This window comes from Bidens hawaiensis, unplaced genomic scaffold, assembly GCF_021521415.1.
Source record: "Bidens hawaiensis isolate Kalapana, Puna unplaced genomic scaffold, B.hawaiensis_p1.1 tig00084705_1, whole genome shotgun sequence".
In the NCBI taxonomy this organism is placed as follows: Eukaryota; Viridiplantae; Streptophyta; class Magnoliopsida; order Asterales; family Asteraceae; genus Bidens; species Bidens hawaiensis.
In genome coordinates, this window is record NW_027504113.1 from 1 (window position 1) to 16,005 (window position 16,005).

General features: G+C 35.7%; 1 protein-coding gene and 1 pseudogene across 1 annotated transcript; one reads left to right on the plus strand and one right to left on the minus strand.

The window, feature by feature from the left end:
- Positions 1 to 9,903: 9,903 nt before the first annotated feature.
- On the plus strand, positions 9,904 to 11,111 carry LOC143607659 (large ribosomal subunit protein P1w-like). Its single transcript, XM_077083026.1, has 4 exons — positions 9,904 to 9,926; positions 10,033 to 10,105; positions 10,621 to 10,833; positions 10,919 to 11,111. Exons 2-4 carry the CDS (start codon positions 10,037 to 10,039, stop codon positions 10,970 to 10,972), a joined length of 336 nt encoding a protein of 111 aa, XP_076939141.1. The 5' UTR covers positions 9,904 to 9,926; positions 10,033 to 10,036; the 3' UTR covers positions 10,973 to 11,111.
- Positions 11,112 to 14,195: 3,084 nt separating this feature from the next.
- LOC143607660 (phospholipase A(1) DAD1, chloroplastic pseudogene) lies at positions 14,196 to 15,688 on the minus strand (annotated as a pseudogene).
- Positions 15,689 to 16,005: the final 317 nt, after the last annotated feature.

Sequence of the window (16,005 nt, forward strand, 5' to 3'; positions counted from 1 at the left end):
ATAATATATTTTTATTAATATTTTAATTCCGGTACGGGTTCGCGGTTCGGTTATGCAATTCGTTAAATGTAACGTATTCGGTACAGAGGGGGGTAGGCTCATTTCGGTACGAACCGGTATGGTGTACCATGTAGTTCGGTTCGATATACCCAAATAAAAAAATAACTATTTATAATTATATATAATTGTATATATATCATGTTAATTTTATAACTTTTATGTATAAACTATAAGTTTTAAGGATCAAATGTAAACTAGCGAAAATAGAGGGAGTTAATTGTTAATAACACAAACTAATTTTACTATTTTTATTGCTTTTATGTAAACATTTATAAACTTTTATGGTCTAAATGTAAACCGGTGAAAGCTTAAGGGGAATAAATGTCAAATTAACCAAACTTTTTAAAACCTATACGCTGGCGCTTCCAATTTCCTCCTTTTCCGGCGAAAATGGCAGCACTGCTATCAAAAATTGACATAGCGTACCGGAGCGAATTGAAACACCAAATTCGTTTGTTTGGTGCTCCGTACCGGAGCAAACTGGAACGTAGTGAATTTCGTTTGGGTTCATCGCGTACCAATTCGCGAGTCTTCCAGCGAATTCGGTAACCATGGTCATAACTCTTCATACGAAATCATGTAAATAGTCTCTAACCATCGAAGAACAATAATATCGAAACAGAGGCATAATCAATTGCACTTCCAAAGTCGGGGATTCCAATGATTTTTCCTTATGACCAGTGGCGAAGCTTGGGCTTAGTCACGGGGGGTGACCGAAATCACGAACCTAAAAGTTTTCCGGTTGACGATTCGGTTCGTGTCGGTGATTCGGTTCGGATCAGATCAAATAGCCCCTTTCAATTTTGAGTTTTATAAAAACAAAGCTGCTACTATTTTGTAACTTTTGTTTATAAAAACTGCAAGGTTTTATAAAAAAAATCAAACGATGAGGTATTATATATAAAAAAAAAGCAGCGGTGACCGGTAGCTTTTTGAAAAAAATACATCGGGGTGACCGCGCTTAATACCTATAAAATATTTCAGGAAAAATCACGAAATTTACACTATTAACCGAAAAAAACGGTAGTGACCGGGGCCACTCCCGGTCCCCAAGAAGTTCCAAAATATTTAATGTAATATAGTTGTTGTCAACCTTAAACATTACATCAACAATGAATCCAAATATTGTTTTCCATAGAATGTGTTAAATCAGTACCATGTACCTTGAAGCAATCATTAAGCGTTAAAACAGAAACCCTAATCTAGACTGTACTCCAAACATGAATGATAAAAGAAAACAGACTAACTGAGCCATAACAAAAAAAGAAATAACGTACCGAAGAACTAGCCACGGGTTTTGTTTAATTTTTTTTTTCTGATAGTCAACTTTTCCAGTTTGTTTTCGGTTACATATACATACAATAATGGATTAACCAGACCGTTTGACATATGAATAATTCTTATAATATTACACATATTGAACTATATTATTGAAAAATAATTATAGATATAGATAATATAGTTATAAAAGCTGGTTCGGTTTACACAACCGGTTCTAAATTTCAAACCATTAAACCACAGCAATCATCAACTAGACCATTTGGATCCTACAAGCCAAAATGCCAAACAAACTAACCTACTTTGATTTAAACGGTTCTATCAGTTTTCATAGTTTTTAAATAAGGGCCTATTTGGTTGGAGGACTTCAAGGGATTTCATAGGATTTGGAATTTGAATTCCGCTAGTTGACCTGTTTGGTTGGTAAGAGAGGGAATTGGAATTGGAATTGGTTTCCAATCAATTTCACCATTTAACGGAATTCAGATTCCATCAATATTACAAAGGAAAGTTTGAAAACCTCGGGATTGTTCGTAACTTTACAAAAATAACCCTAGCTACCATATGTTCACTCTCTTCTATTTCACAAGAACCTTTGCTGTGATGTTCTCTAAGTTCACACCCAACCTGCCATGTTTGATCTTCTTCTTCTTCCTGTTAGAAATCTCTTCCATCGTTTTTGTTAGTAAGATCAGCGGATTGTTGGTCATCTGTTAATTTCCCGATAATCAAGACGGTAACTGTTTTCCTTTTTTCTTGCTTACTAAATCATCGATTGTTGGTCATATGCTAATTTCTTGAATCCAGATTGTGATTTATTTGTTTAATTTTGATGATTTGAGATTGCCAACTGCAGTGTTTAGTTTGCGTTTTTATTATTTCTTCAATTGCACACCAGGTGCTTGACGTATTGCCTCAAAATACATTTAGGGTAATTTTGTCTTTTTACTTGTTTTGAAATTCCAATTGCATTAACAAATGTACCAACCAAACACATTAAGGATTTCTAAGGAATTCATTTCAAATTCCAATTCAAATTCCATTTACAATTCCTTCCAAAACATTCTGCGAACCAAACGCACCTAAGACTTACACCAAAGAATCATAATAATTAAATGATTGTTACTGATGAAACTAGTTAATTAAATACCAAATATGAAGCCCAAGCCAAACTCCGACGCCAGCGTGAACCCGACTAAGATAACATGATCTTGCCAGAGTGGAGCAACGAGACTCTCCAATTTAGCAAGTAGAGCTGTATAAAAAAACCGGTTCACCCAAACTGGTTCCCAAACCAACCCAAACCGCCAATTTCAGGACCGGTTGCCCTCAAGATCTACCAAACCGGTTTGAGGAAAACTGGTTTAAAACTGATTAAACCGGTTTATAAACTGGACCTAACCGACGTGACCGGGCCTGCCTATCTTGCTTCTAAACTGGTTTATAAACCGAACCAGTTTGAGTCAAAACCGGTTTTGACCAGCTGTTTGTTGGTTAATCGTTTATTTATTGGGTCATCAGTTAATGTTTTATTTAGTGTGCATGGAATAAGCAAAAGCTTCAAGGGTTCAAGTTAATTTTGCATGGAAGGAATCTTGAAGACTATGCATTTATTTAATATTATGTCTTATTTTATTGTTTATTAGCTAGTTAGAATTGGTATTCTAGTTGACCGGATTTCAAGGATGTAAACGATGGTAGAAGTGTAACGTTAGAAGAATGGGTCAGTAGTTGTGTCGGTTCCTTAGGAAAGTTCAGTTTTTTTTCTTTGTTTGTTACTTTTCACGTGTCTTTTGTAAAGGCTATAAATAGCCTTGGATTTAGCAATAAAAGTATTGAGCTTAGAGTCTTTCTCTTCCACTTCAACATATTTAGTTTGCTTATTTCTTATTCACACAGATCATACAACAAACTTTGTTTCTTTGTGTTTGCTTCTTGTTTCTATCCTGGTCTGATATCCAACATTTGGTATCAGAGCTTCGTTTTGGTCGAAGGGGGTGCGATATTTATGTGATCGCAGGTAGCAGCCGAGAGTTTATGTTCTAGGGGATCAAGAGTGTAACATCACAAAAATTTGGTTCAAATTTGACAAATTAATAAAACTTAAGGACTAAAAATATTCATGGTATAAATAATGGGCAAAATAAGACAAAGAATGAAAATAACTTATGTTAAGGGAATGAAGTGAGGAGACTTCATCCCACATCGAAGGAAGAAAGAAATATAAAGCACTTTATAAGGAGAGAACATTCCATGGAAATGTTCTTATGTGGCCAACCACTCTCCCTAGTCCTAGCGGAGGGTGCGAAGCACCCGACGCGCATGGGCACGGGTGAAGGGCGCAATGTGGCGCTTTGATGGCGCACTTTGCACTTCGCATCGCCGCTTTAGAGCCGCCTTTGTATTTTTGGATGGTGAGACGAAATCAAAGATATGGCAAGTTACCAAAAGATCAGGGACTAAAAATGAACAAAATTAAAGTTTTACATCTTCGCGATACGTTAAGAATCTAAGTTGCATCTTCGCGATACGCGAAGATGCAGGACACGCGGCAGACCGTAGTGACACGTGGCAAGCCTACGCAGCAACTCAGCGAAGCTAGTGCAGCTTCGCGATACGCGAAGTTGCAAGAAAATTTCTATAAATAGATCGGCCATGGGGGTGTTCCTCATTCATCCAACACACTCCAAATCACATATATAACCTCGATAAACGTGCCATAACCCGATATGTAAAAATCCCGCCAAGTTTTACCTCGAAATGCGTGCCATAACCCTACCTAAATACTCTATGACTTACCTTCAAGTAGAAGTGTAGTCCAAGTAAAGCATAGGCATTTCGTTTAAATAAGCCATTCAAGGTAGGGGTTCTGCCCGATTATTATATTATAAGTGGCTTAGACCCTAGTCAGGGATATAGCCCGTACCTTGATTTTATAAAAGTGAAAATAGATTTCATAAAGTCGAGATTATAGATAAAATAATATTTCTTTATTATATATAAAGATTTTTACAAATATTTCTTATAAGAAAAGAAATTTGAAATATACGTTTCTTCAAGAAGAAGAAACAAAGATTATAAATGGTTAACAAAAGTAAGGACTAGAGGTCCTTATATTTTATAAAGAGATAAAATGTCAAGGTAAAGGTTATGCAATCGGACTAAAGGTCTGAAGCTAGATCGTTGATCTAGTACTTATAAAACGTTATTCTCGTATTATAGGTTCGAGGTAACAAGACGAATCGGTGAGAAACACCAAACAAGAAGAGAAGGTGAATACGTCCAACTTTTTATAAAACAAGTCTTGAATATTTGCATGAGATTATATCCCTAAAACTTTATAAACAAAAGTAATGCTGGCCCTCAGGCTATTGTATACGTTTGTTTGGATCCTTACATATGTGAGTAGACGGTGGGCACACCGCACCACACTTGTTAATGCCTCCGCCACGTTGGGCCGAACCTAAGTAATGTCCGAGAGAGGATTATCTCGTGTATATTGATAGTTGCTAAGACCTCGATGCTGCGGTATCGCTGAGAGGTTTCAAGTAAAATTGGATGTTTATAATAGTAAATTTGACTTGGTTGTTTCCTAAGCCACGATGGGCCGGGTCATAAGATACCCGATGGGATAACCTAGTAACTTAAATGTTTTGTGTCAGCATGTTCACTAGCATGTGTTGCTGACGTATTTTTATAACTGTTTTACAGGTAATGGAGAATAGGTGTTTGGAGACAAGGAATAGCCGTTAGACGATTTGATGGCTCAATGAATATTTGATTATTAAAATAATGTAAATCTTGGTTTTAAATTTCCAAACACTTTTGTATAAATCAAACGGGTGTTTTAAAATCCCTTCTTATGAATATAATAATATTTTATTAAGTCTTCCGCTTTGAAACCTTAAACTCTGATATATTTACAAAACAGGTACCAACGTTGGGTCACACGCCTAGGCCTTGAGCCGGGGTGTGACAAAGAGGGTAGCAGAAACAAGTCGTGATTCAGGCCAGATCAGTGAGCTTGTTAACCCAGAGTTGTTGATCGAAGAACAAAGAAGGAGGTTAAGGAACGAGTAGGTGTTAATCAAAGGGTGTAAAACAGTAGATGAAAGGAAGCAAAGGTGTTCACAGGTATTACTTTCAAGCAGTGTTTTAATTGATTATTAAACCTTGGTAGTGAAGTGAATTGCAAGAATGACTACACCAAAGGATCAAGCAGTGGCCGTTGTCAAGGATAACAACACCGTGTCTCTTCAATGTCCGATGTTGTCATCCACGAATTACACGGTATAAGCCATGAGGATGCGGGTCATTTTCAATGTTCATGGGGTGTGGGATATGACTGAACCGGGAATAAATCTGGATGCCAAGAAAAACTGTCACACCCCGAGCAATGAAGGCGGAAATGTCGAGGCGCGACATGATTGTTCATTGCACAACGACACTATAAAGTGACAATATTTAAACAACTCATTTAAATCCATATCATCATAAATAACACAACAATTGTTGATACGAAATGCCAAATAGATAGATAAACAAATAACTTGTTCTTTAATTTTCTAATAGCCTAAAGCCAAGATGATAAGTTTCTTCAAGTAATCCAATCAAGCTAACATCAAACCTATAACATTGCATAAAATAGAGTTTGTCAACACAAAAGTTGGTGAGCAATTTTCATAGTTTTGGACAATGAGTATATAGTATGAAATCCACAACTAGTATATGAAAACAATAAATAATAGCAACAATTTAGATAATAAAACCGTCAATAAGAATACATTGACGACAACTAAGAATACATTGACGACACCTTTCTATATGGGGGTACCATATATACTCGAAATTAACGTATGATCATACTTTGATGAGGCTACCCGCCTTAGCATTCAAGAATTTGCACATAATCATGCAAAACATATAACACCAAATCAAGCATTTATTTAAGTAAACATATACAATAAGTGTTGTGGTTTAAGACTCAAGTATAAATCATTTGAATTTGAATAAGTATGCAATGCCACCCCCAAAATGAAAGATGGAAAATGGGGGATGAAAAAGTACTCATATTAACAAGTAACTTGAAAGATAGTGTCGTGAATAATCGGAGAGATCGGTTTAACGAGCAAGACCTATATTAAATGGGTCTTGTGTTAGTCGGTAGTCTTGGAAGGGTTTAAAATAAAATACATGACAAATAAAGTAAATAAATAAAGTTTAAGGTTTAAAATGTAAATATTTGAGAAATTAAAGAAACGAGTTTTGTAAAAAATAAGTTTACTCGAAACCGGGTCTCGGTATTCTATTCATTAGTTTTTTTTTTGCTCAACCTATGTTAAGTAATAATGTGGGTTAAAATGCAATATTGCAAAACCCTTGGTTATAAGAATACCAAAACGAGGTTTAAACGAGTGTTCGGGTTTGTTGGTTCGAGACTTGATAATTGACCAAGCTCAAAGTTAACTTCCCAAAATAATAAATGTTATGAGATAACTCAATAAAATCAAAATAGACTTAACCAAGTATGTAGTTCTATTGTGAAGAACCTTAACGTTCGTTAAGCGAGTATACGACTTTATCGGTCCAAACTTGTTATAAGATCAAGTTGGTTACCGACGTGCCAAGTATGTTTAGAAATTAACTAAAATTGTTTTAAAATATAATCTTGAAGAAAATATGAGTTTTGGTGGCTAAAAACACACTTGTGTGTCTTAAGCGAGTGAACTTGGTTTAGTTCGGTTTTTGGTTCGGTCCTTGACTCGGGATAAGACCGAGGATGGTTACCACATACCCAATTACCATGGAAATTGTAAAATAACTTATAAATAATAATAATCAAGTTTATGAGATAACTCAAAGTTAACTTCTCAAAATAATAAATGTTATGAGATAACTCAATAAAATCAAAATAGACTTAACCAAGTATGTAGTTCTATTGTGAAGAACCTTAACGTTCGTTAAGCGAGTATACGACTTTATCGGTCCAAACTTGTTATAAGATCAAGTTGGTTACCGACGTGCCAAGTATGTTTAGAAATTAACTAAAATTGTTTTAAAATATAATCTTGAAGAAAATATGAGTTTTGGTGGCTAAAAACACACTTGTGTGTCTTAAGCGAGTGAACTTGGTTTAGTTCGGTTTTTGGTTCGGTCCTTGACTCGGGATAAGACCGAGGATGGTTACCACATACCCAATTACCATGGAACTTGTAAAATAACTTATAAATAATAATACTCAAGTTTTACATTCAAAAAGTTAACAATAAAGCTTTTAAACGAAAGTTCGGTTTTTGGTTCGGTTCTCAACTCGGGATGAAACCGAGGCTAGTCACCACATACCCAATACCATGGAACTTGACAAATATGAACAATAAACTAAAATATGCCGAAGTTAAGCAAGTATAACAAGTTATATGGTTAGATTTGTTAAATATATAAACAAGGACTACAAAGTCCTCCATGTAACCTTGCCTTACTAGCCCGACATTTCAACCGGCCGAGACCGGAGAAATGAAAGACCGAAGGTAAACAAGGAGTGTATATTATATATATGTTGTATATGTTGTAACATCAAGCTTTAAGTATCGAGAAGTTAGTTAAAATGAAAGTTTAGATTAGTTTGACCTTGAGAGTCAAACTATGAAGAACAACCTTAGAATTCAAGAATTTGAGAGAGAAATAAGGAAATGAGCATTCACAAATGAAGAATATGGGTGTGTATATATAGGGTAAGTTGAATGGGTTTTTCATAAAGGGTGTTGCATGAAAATGGGTTGGTTATAGACCCAAGAAAACACAAACTACAAATGGGTCCTTCAAGTCTCCATTTTGGTAGTTTTTGTCCCTTGAGTTCGTTTTGAGCGTTTTTGGGGCATTTTAAGAATCGAAAAGGGTGTTTTTTTTTAGATCCGACAACTATAAAACAAATATGTATCATAAAATTCATCATTTTGATAATATCGAAAGGTTCGGGATACAAAACGAGTCAGGTTTACATTAAGAATACAAGTATAAAATAACCGGAATTGACAAATGTCACAAGAACAATCTTGCAATGGCTCTATTGTTCCAATCCATGCCCGAGGAACAAACATTGCAGATAGGAATCACAAAACCGCAAAGGAGATGTGGGATGTTCTCAAAACCCGTCATTTGGGTGCGGATCGGATCCGGGAGGCAAGACTTCAAACTCTAATGGCAGAGTTTGAAAATCTCAGGATGAAGGACCAAGGTGTTATCGACGACTTTGCTAACAAGTTGTCCGAGTATGCTTCTCGAGTCGCCTCACTTGGCTTAGTTATAGAAGAAACAAAATTGGTTAAGAAATTTCTTAACGATTACCTAAACGTTTTATTCATATGGTGGCCTCTATAGAACATGTTGTAGACTTGAAGGCCATCGGTTGTGATGATGTTGTAGGTTGACTCAAGGCTTATGAAGAAAGAATCAAGGATGAGGAGACCCAAACCGATCAAAATCAACTTTTGCTTGCAGGTACAGATGAAAAAGCAAAAGAAAAAGAGCATATGTGCGAGCATTGTGGTTATGGAAACTCGAACCGTGACAACTATGGGCGTGGCTAAGGTGGAGGTCAGGGTTCCAGTAGAGGTCAAAGAGATGGTCGAGTACAAAGGGAAAAGAGCCACGTGAAGTGCTACAAGTGTAATGAGTTCGGGCATTACATATCGGAGTGTCCGAAGTGGGAGAAAAAGGAGGAGCTAAACTTGAACAAGCACAAGGATGATGAATCGGCGTTGTTCTAAACAAGTGGTGCGAGCAAATGATTACGGGTAATTGTTGGTTAGTCGTTTATTTATCGAGTCATCAGTTAGGGTTTTATTTAGTGTGCATGGAATAAGCAAAAGCTTCAAGGGTTCAAGTTGAGTTTGCGAAGGAATCTTGAAGACTATGCATTTATTTAATATTATGTCTTATTTTATTGTTTATTAGCTAGTTAGAATTGGTATTCTAGTTGACCGGATTTCAAGGATGTAAACGTTGGTAGAAATGTAACGTTAGAAGAATGGGCCAGTAGTTGTACCGGTTCCTTAGGAGAGTTCAGTTTTTTTTCTTTGTTTGTTACTTTTCACGTGTCTTTTGTAAAGGCTATAAATAGCCTTGGATTTATCAATAAAAGTATTGAGTTTAGAGTCTTTCCCTTCCACTTCAACGTATTTAGTTTACTTCTTTCTTATTCACACAGATCATACAACAAACTTTGTTTCTTTGTGTTTGCTTTTTGTTTCTATCTTGGCCTGATATCTAACACTGTTGACCAAACGGGTTCGGTTTATACACCGGTTTGGTTTGGGTTTAAAACCGGTTTTGTACACCTCTATTAGCAAGTGCTAAAAAACCCAAATCTATATTCCAAGAGCTTGGACAAGCCCACTTACCCAACTGGCTTGGTTGAATCATAAACTTTGGCCCATTTTGAAATCCCTTCAAAAAGTAAAATGCTTAAAGCCCAGTCCAGTCCAGTCATCAATATTACCCTAGGGTTTTTTCATCAATAAACACTACACACTACAAGGCGGCAGAGTTGTTTCTCTCAGTCACAAAAATCTTGATCTTCTTTCGTTCAGGTACATTTGCTCTTCACATGTGTTTTATAATTAGTTTGTTTAAAACATATGATTTATGTTTTTTGTTACTGTTTTTTATTTAAGGATTTGTTATTGCTTGACAGAGAAGCATGTCGATCGGAGAGCTTGCTTCCACTTATGCTACTTTGATTCTCACTGATGATGGCATTACTGTCACTGTTAGTAATTCATTTCTTATGTTTTCATGTTGTTGATGAAATATTTAAATTAGGAAGCATGATTTGGATATTTATATAGTTGTTGTTTGCAACTTGTTTCAACATAATATTATGTGTTTAGGGTAACAAATGAAGATTGTAGAGAGCCCTTGAGAACATTATTTTCTAATAGTTAATCTTTTCTTAAATTTTCAAGTGAAAACAGTATTTCAAATGCCAAAAAGTGAAGCGGCTGTTTTTGTGACCATGATGGATAAACAAATTATGGTCAGGAAAGCATTGGCTATAATTTGATGTTTATAATGTTGTTTTCATTCGAAAGGATGGAATAGATTAGGAAATGAGTGTTGTATTTGGCTATAATCAATCTTCATTAGTCATCATAAACGACATTTTTTCTTGTTTTGGAACCAGTGGCAAATATGGTACTTGTTTATTTGTCATATTGAAGGCGTTAATTTTGTGTTGAAACTAATTACGAACTAATTTTTTGTTTGCTTTTGTGTATTTTTCAGGCTGACAAGATCGCTACCATTTTGAAAGCAGCCAATGTTGAGTGTGAATCCTACTGGCCAAGTTTGTTTGCCAAACTTGCGGAGAAGAAAAACATCGGTGACCTTATCGCAAACGTTGGAGCTGGAGGGGGTGGTGGCGGTGCACCAGTTGCGGCTGCTCCTGCTGCTGGTGGAGGTGCAGCTGCCTTCGCTCCTCCTCCGGAAGAGAAGAAGGTGACGTTTATATTTTGTTTATATATATTTTTGGTTTTGATTAATTTGGGTTGCCTAACGGGTTTTTTGTTTTCTGTTTATACAGGAAGAGCCCAAAGAAGAGAGTGACGATGATATGGGATTCGGCTTATTTGATTAGACGGCTTTTATTTGTGTGTTTTAGTTTAAACAGCGTATCGTTTGCAAGCCTTTGGGTACTTGATCTTTGATCTGCTACCTATTTGTTTTATGTTGTTTAGAAGTCTATTACATGGTATTGTTAAAAACATTTTTGCTCCATCTTTTTTTCTATATTGTCTTGAGTTCAGCTCTTTAATATTAAACATGGATTATGTCAACATTTTTTAGGTCTAAATCACATTTTCTTCTTGACTTTTTTCTAGTCACTTAGATCAACATTATGAACAATTATTTCACAAGATTGTTTAAAACACTTTAATCACATTCAAGTTTAGTGTTAAGTGTGTTACCTTCTTAGAAGTAACATGACATCTAGCAAAAGCGTTTGCCTCACCTGTAATTTAACGTTTGTACTTGATAAGTTGATTCGACTTTGTTTAAAGAATGCCTCTACGAACAATGATGTCATTCTAAAAATTAGATGATGTGAGTTTAAAATAAATCCCACATCCGGCTTTAACAGAGAAAATGCTGGGTTTATAAAAAATGTCATCATCAATTTTTATCAACGTGTTCAAGCGATTTTGACTACTTTTTGTTGTGGATGAAGGAACTTTGCTGGAAACAATTTAGTTGGTTTACCTTGTTTAAAGTCTCCTACTGAGTAATCAAAAGCATGCCACAAGCTCATTTCGAGCAAAACAAACAAATATTTGCCTGTAAAAACTCAAAGTGATAACTAGTTGCACTCTTCTTATGGGATGCCATATTAGACTGAATGTTTGTCACCAAAAAAGGTCCTTTTTTTTATGGAGTAATGTTGGACAAGACGTTAGAACTGGTTGAACAAATGAATAATAGAAGCCATTCGTTTGGTTTGCTTCGATAAATAATTGAATATTACATAAACGATTAACTGAATTCATCTTTTATGTATGAAGTATTTAAATATATTGTATGCCACTTTATAAGTTTTGGGTTCCGGTTTTCCAGCTCAATTCGGTTTCACTAATCGGGCTAGTAATTTTCAGGCCAAAGAAATTTGATGCATGACATTTTGAAATTTGGCCTTAATATTTTTGGAAATAAAAAAAAGTAATAACCAATAGAATATTGTACGCTTTGGGCAAGAATACTATTAGTATGATAGTATCCTCTCACCCAAAATTTATGATAGGGTTAGAACCGTAAAGAGATGAAGAAGATTTGACTCAAATTCTGAATACCCTCTGGTAGTCGATTCATTCATTATATAAACAAGACTTACAAACTTGACCCCCATAAATAAAAACAATCCATATTACACCCCTATAGAATGCAAAGTATTTAAACCCGAAATAAACTAAAACGACACGTATCAATTTAATTTCACATTTATGTCTAATCTAGACCCAAAGTGTCAGGATCGTGGTGCCCGAACCAAGATATGTTGCTGGCCCGCATTAGACAAGCCCGTTAAGGATGGCCAATGCTGCCAGCCACTTGTTGTAACCACGAACCTGGGTCGTGTCGGGTTGATCATGTGGATTGAATTAGATGAAACAGCGGAAAAAGTACTTTCGATACATTTTGATCAGAAAAATACAAATTACGTTGCATGGGAAAAATAAATTTACTAAAAATATATATATAGATGAATAAATGACGAGAGACATAATGTGTAAAAGGCATTTTAACTTAAAAAGATATGAAGTTTTATATTACGTGGAGATGACTTAGGGACCGGGCTTTAGGGCCTGCACACCGGTCTTAACCTGTTTTAGAACCGGGCCTTACCCGTGATCAGTCTTGTAGCAGGGCTTTCAACTTGAATTATCAAACTGATTTATCGATCTTAGAAAGTGTGACTTATCTTGGGAGTTTGATCTACTTTGATTCTATTTTCTTGATAACAATCAAGTTTTTCTTTTTTTTTTTTTTTTTTTTTGCAAATAAATACTGTTTTTTTAAATGTATTTTAATTCACCTACTTGTTATTGTTACTTTTAGGCCTCTTTCTTCCTGCTGTGGTGAAACCTATGCTGGACTCATTTGAACCATCCAAGCAAGCTCGCAAACCTGTGTTAAACGACGTGAGTATTACATATTGGTTGTACACACACACATATAGACGTTCAATACAGAACCAATTTGAGAATTGCATATTGGTTGTACACGTATATATGTACATATAATACACATGAATACATATGTAGTGATACAAGCACACATAGACACATGTAAACTTGTGTTTGTTTATCATTGCATGGAACATGAAACTGACAAATGAATTGCATAATTTGAGTTTTTATTTTAACTGATAATCGACTAAAACAATGCAGGTGGTTGCAGGTATGACTGGTAAAAATCAGTGATAATATAAAGGGGAGATTTCCATCCTCAAGTCTTCAAAAATAAACAAGAGCACTATTGTTTAAGGTAGACATTAGCTGTTCTTTTTCATATTTGTTTTGTCCTTCTCATGTTCATATCATTATGAGTTAATAAAATCTTAATTCTGTAAACATTATTTTTTTTATATATTTTTTCCGGTTAAACTTCAAATACCATCTTTCCCTGCTTCAGTTTTATGTAAGCCACCTGCGTTCAAGCTTAGTTCATATACTATAGTTTGAGTTTGAGTCAGAGTCAAACTAGAGTTTTGTCGCTTCACTGTATAAGTTAACTTTTTAGTAAAGATGCAGTTAAATAATTTTAAACTTAAATAAGGGTATTCTTATTTCTTAGGATCATTTTTTGTTTACGATTTAATTGATTTATTGGTAGTTTGCATTGTATGTTTCTATTTAACTACAGTTTTAGCAATAACAAAAATATAAAAATGTCAAAAAATCAAAATTTGTTTGATTTGGTGTCATTTGTGCTTCAAAGACCTGCAGCGTTTGTTTTGAAAAAAAAAACTCATCAAAACTTATTTGTCAAATTAGTAATTTCATTGCAAAAGAAACATGGATTATTTGATACATTTTTAAAATCATACATATAACAACGTTAATTTGGACAGTTTTATTTAGTTGATACCGAGTAGCGTGATGCTCTCGTCTCGCACCTGCATGTGCTTTATGCAAGTGAGGCTTAAAACATGTCAAACAAGATGAATGTAAATTGTTCAAAATGTGTGTTGGACACCATTTAATTGATGTCACAAAAAAAAATGAAACCTAAACATGAGACTAAATAATATAATATATTCAGGGGTAATGTTGTATATATCTAACTACCTTTTCTCTTAAAAAAAAAGAAGTAATTTAAAAAATTATTGTGTGAAGGGAACAGTAGTGGCTTTTTCAAGCATCATTCCTGCACTAGTTGGGCAAGTTGAGCTCACAAAACCATTTACCAGATGCAGGTATGTTTTTAGATCATGACACGTGGCCAAATTCATACTGTTTAACTTTAACGAGGCTCGACTGCTGAGTTGTAACTCGTGGCCTATGTTAGCATACGCCCATTGGTTGTCTCTAACGTGTTTCTGCATCCATCGACCTTTCTTTTCTTGTGCCACGTCATTATTATCTTCCACAAAAAAACCTGGTACTTTTGTAACTAGGTCATCCGAATTCACTATTCGTAGAATCTTCGTTCCTTGTCGTTCTAGATTCTGTCTGAAACTCTTGTTTCCAACCCGAGGGCCACCGAACGAGATAACAGAGAGATGTAAATCGTGTTTGATGGTGGTTTTGAGGTCGTAGGCAGCTAAAATTGCTAGTGAAGCTCCTAACGAGTGGCCGGTGATGGTTAAACTTATTGGCTCATTGTTATATTTCTGAACTAGTCTTGAAATCTCGTCTCGTAGTGATTGTTGTAAGCTTGGACATACTGATGTGCTACAAGTGTACAGGCTTAAAAAGCCGGTTTCCACCATTGAGCCGTCATCATTGGCATTGCCAAACGGGCAACTTGTCAAAGTAGCTCTTAGATTCTCGAGCCACTCTGTACAAGTTGTGGTCCCACGCAATGAAATGACTATGTCTCGTCTACCGAGCCTCGATATCTCCTTTTCATCTTCACAGACTGCCACATAGCCAATCCAACTGGATCGCACTCCCATTTGACCAGTCCAACGTGGCATTGGAATTGATGACGTGGCATGTAAATTTTTGGTCACACAGTACCCGCTTCCATAAACACCAGCCCCTTCCAACATCGAGTTGCGTGCGTACCGACATGTGGCGTAACTTGGTGATGATAGATCGGAATTGAAGCATTGGTATGCCGCCTCAACAAAACTCCCGTACCGCATGATCTCACTGCGTAAACCGTCATCAAGTGGGTCCAACAGGCCTTCCCAGTCTTGGGACCCATGGTACTCCTTCCATCTATTACGGAGCGGATTCAATAGCCTTGTATGACAACCTTCTCTAGAATCATTAACCAATCTTTCCCATTTAGCGGGAGCTCGAGTATAACCACTAGAGTGTTGATGGGAATGGTGCAATGCGATTGACACAATGGCTCTAGCGGTCGGTTAACCATCGGTGTGAATGGTTGAACCGGGTTGATACCAAGTTTCATGATTCTAGGTTGCAAAGTTAAAACTTAGATTTGAAGTGGTTTTGTGAGTGCAGTGTGTAGGGAGATATATAGTGGTGAAGTGTGTCATTAAAACTAACAATTTTGGGCTGCCCTTCTGTTATTTCTTTAATAAATTATGGATGTTTCTCCCTTTCCATAACAAGATGTGAAATCCATATGTCCAAAATAATTTATGACATGGGTCATGTAAGTAGGTAAATGGGACATAAACTCTTGTGCACACCAACTATTCTAATTAATCACATTTTCTTAAGTATAAGCATTGACATAATTTTATATTCTACTTGTAAGGTCCCTTTTTGTACACAAAACTCTAACAAGATTAAAATTGGAATTACAACTGAATTACATGTAACTGATTTGGTGTTATCGGACTATTTTTAGATCAGCAGAGTTGTAGACCAAATAAAAAGTTATTAAAAAAAAAACTTTGATACAGGTTAGGAGGTGTAGACTATAGAGTACACACTCGTTTAATGGGCACTACCCTGGCATGGTAAGAGATGGGTTCCTTCC

What these genes read in the sequence shown, in the direction of transcription:
- LOC143607659 (XM_077083026.1), top strand. Translation starts at nt 10,037, where the DNA reads ATGTCGATCGGAGAGCTTGCTTCCACTTATGCTACTTTGATTCTCACT. An exon ending in ATGATGGCATTACTGTCACT is followed by an intron (nt 10,106 to 10,620) that starts GTTAGTAATTCA and finishes TGTATTTTTCAG; the next exon opens with GCTGACAAGATCGCTACCAT. An exon ending in CTCCTCCGGAAGAGAAGAAG is followed by an intron (nt 10,834 to 10,918) that starts GTGACGTTTATA and finishes CTGTTTATACAG; the next exon opens with GAAGAGCCCAAAGAAGAGAG.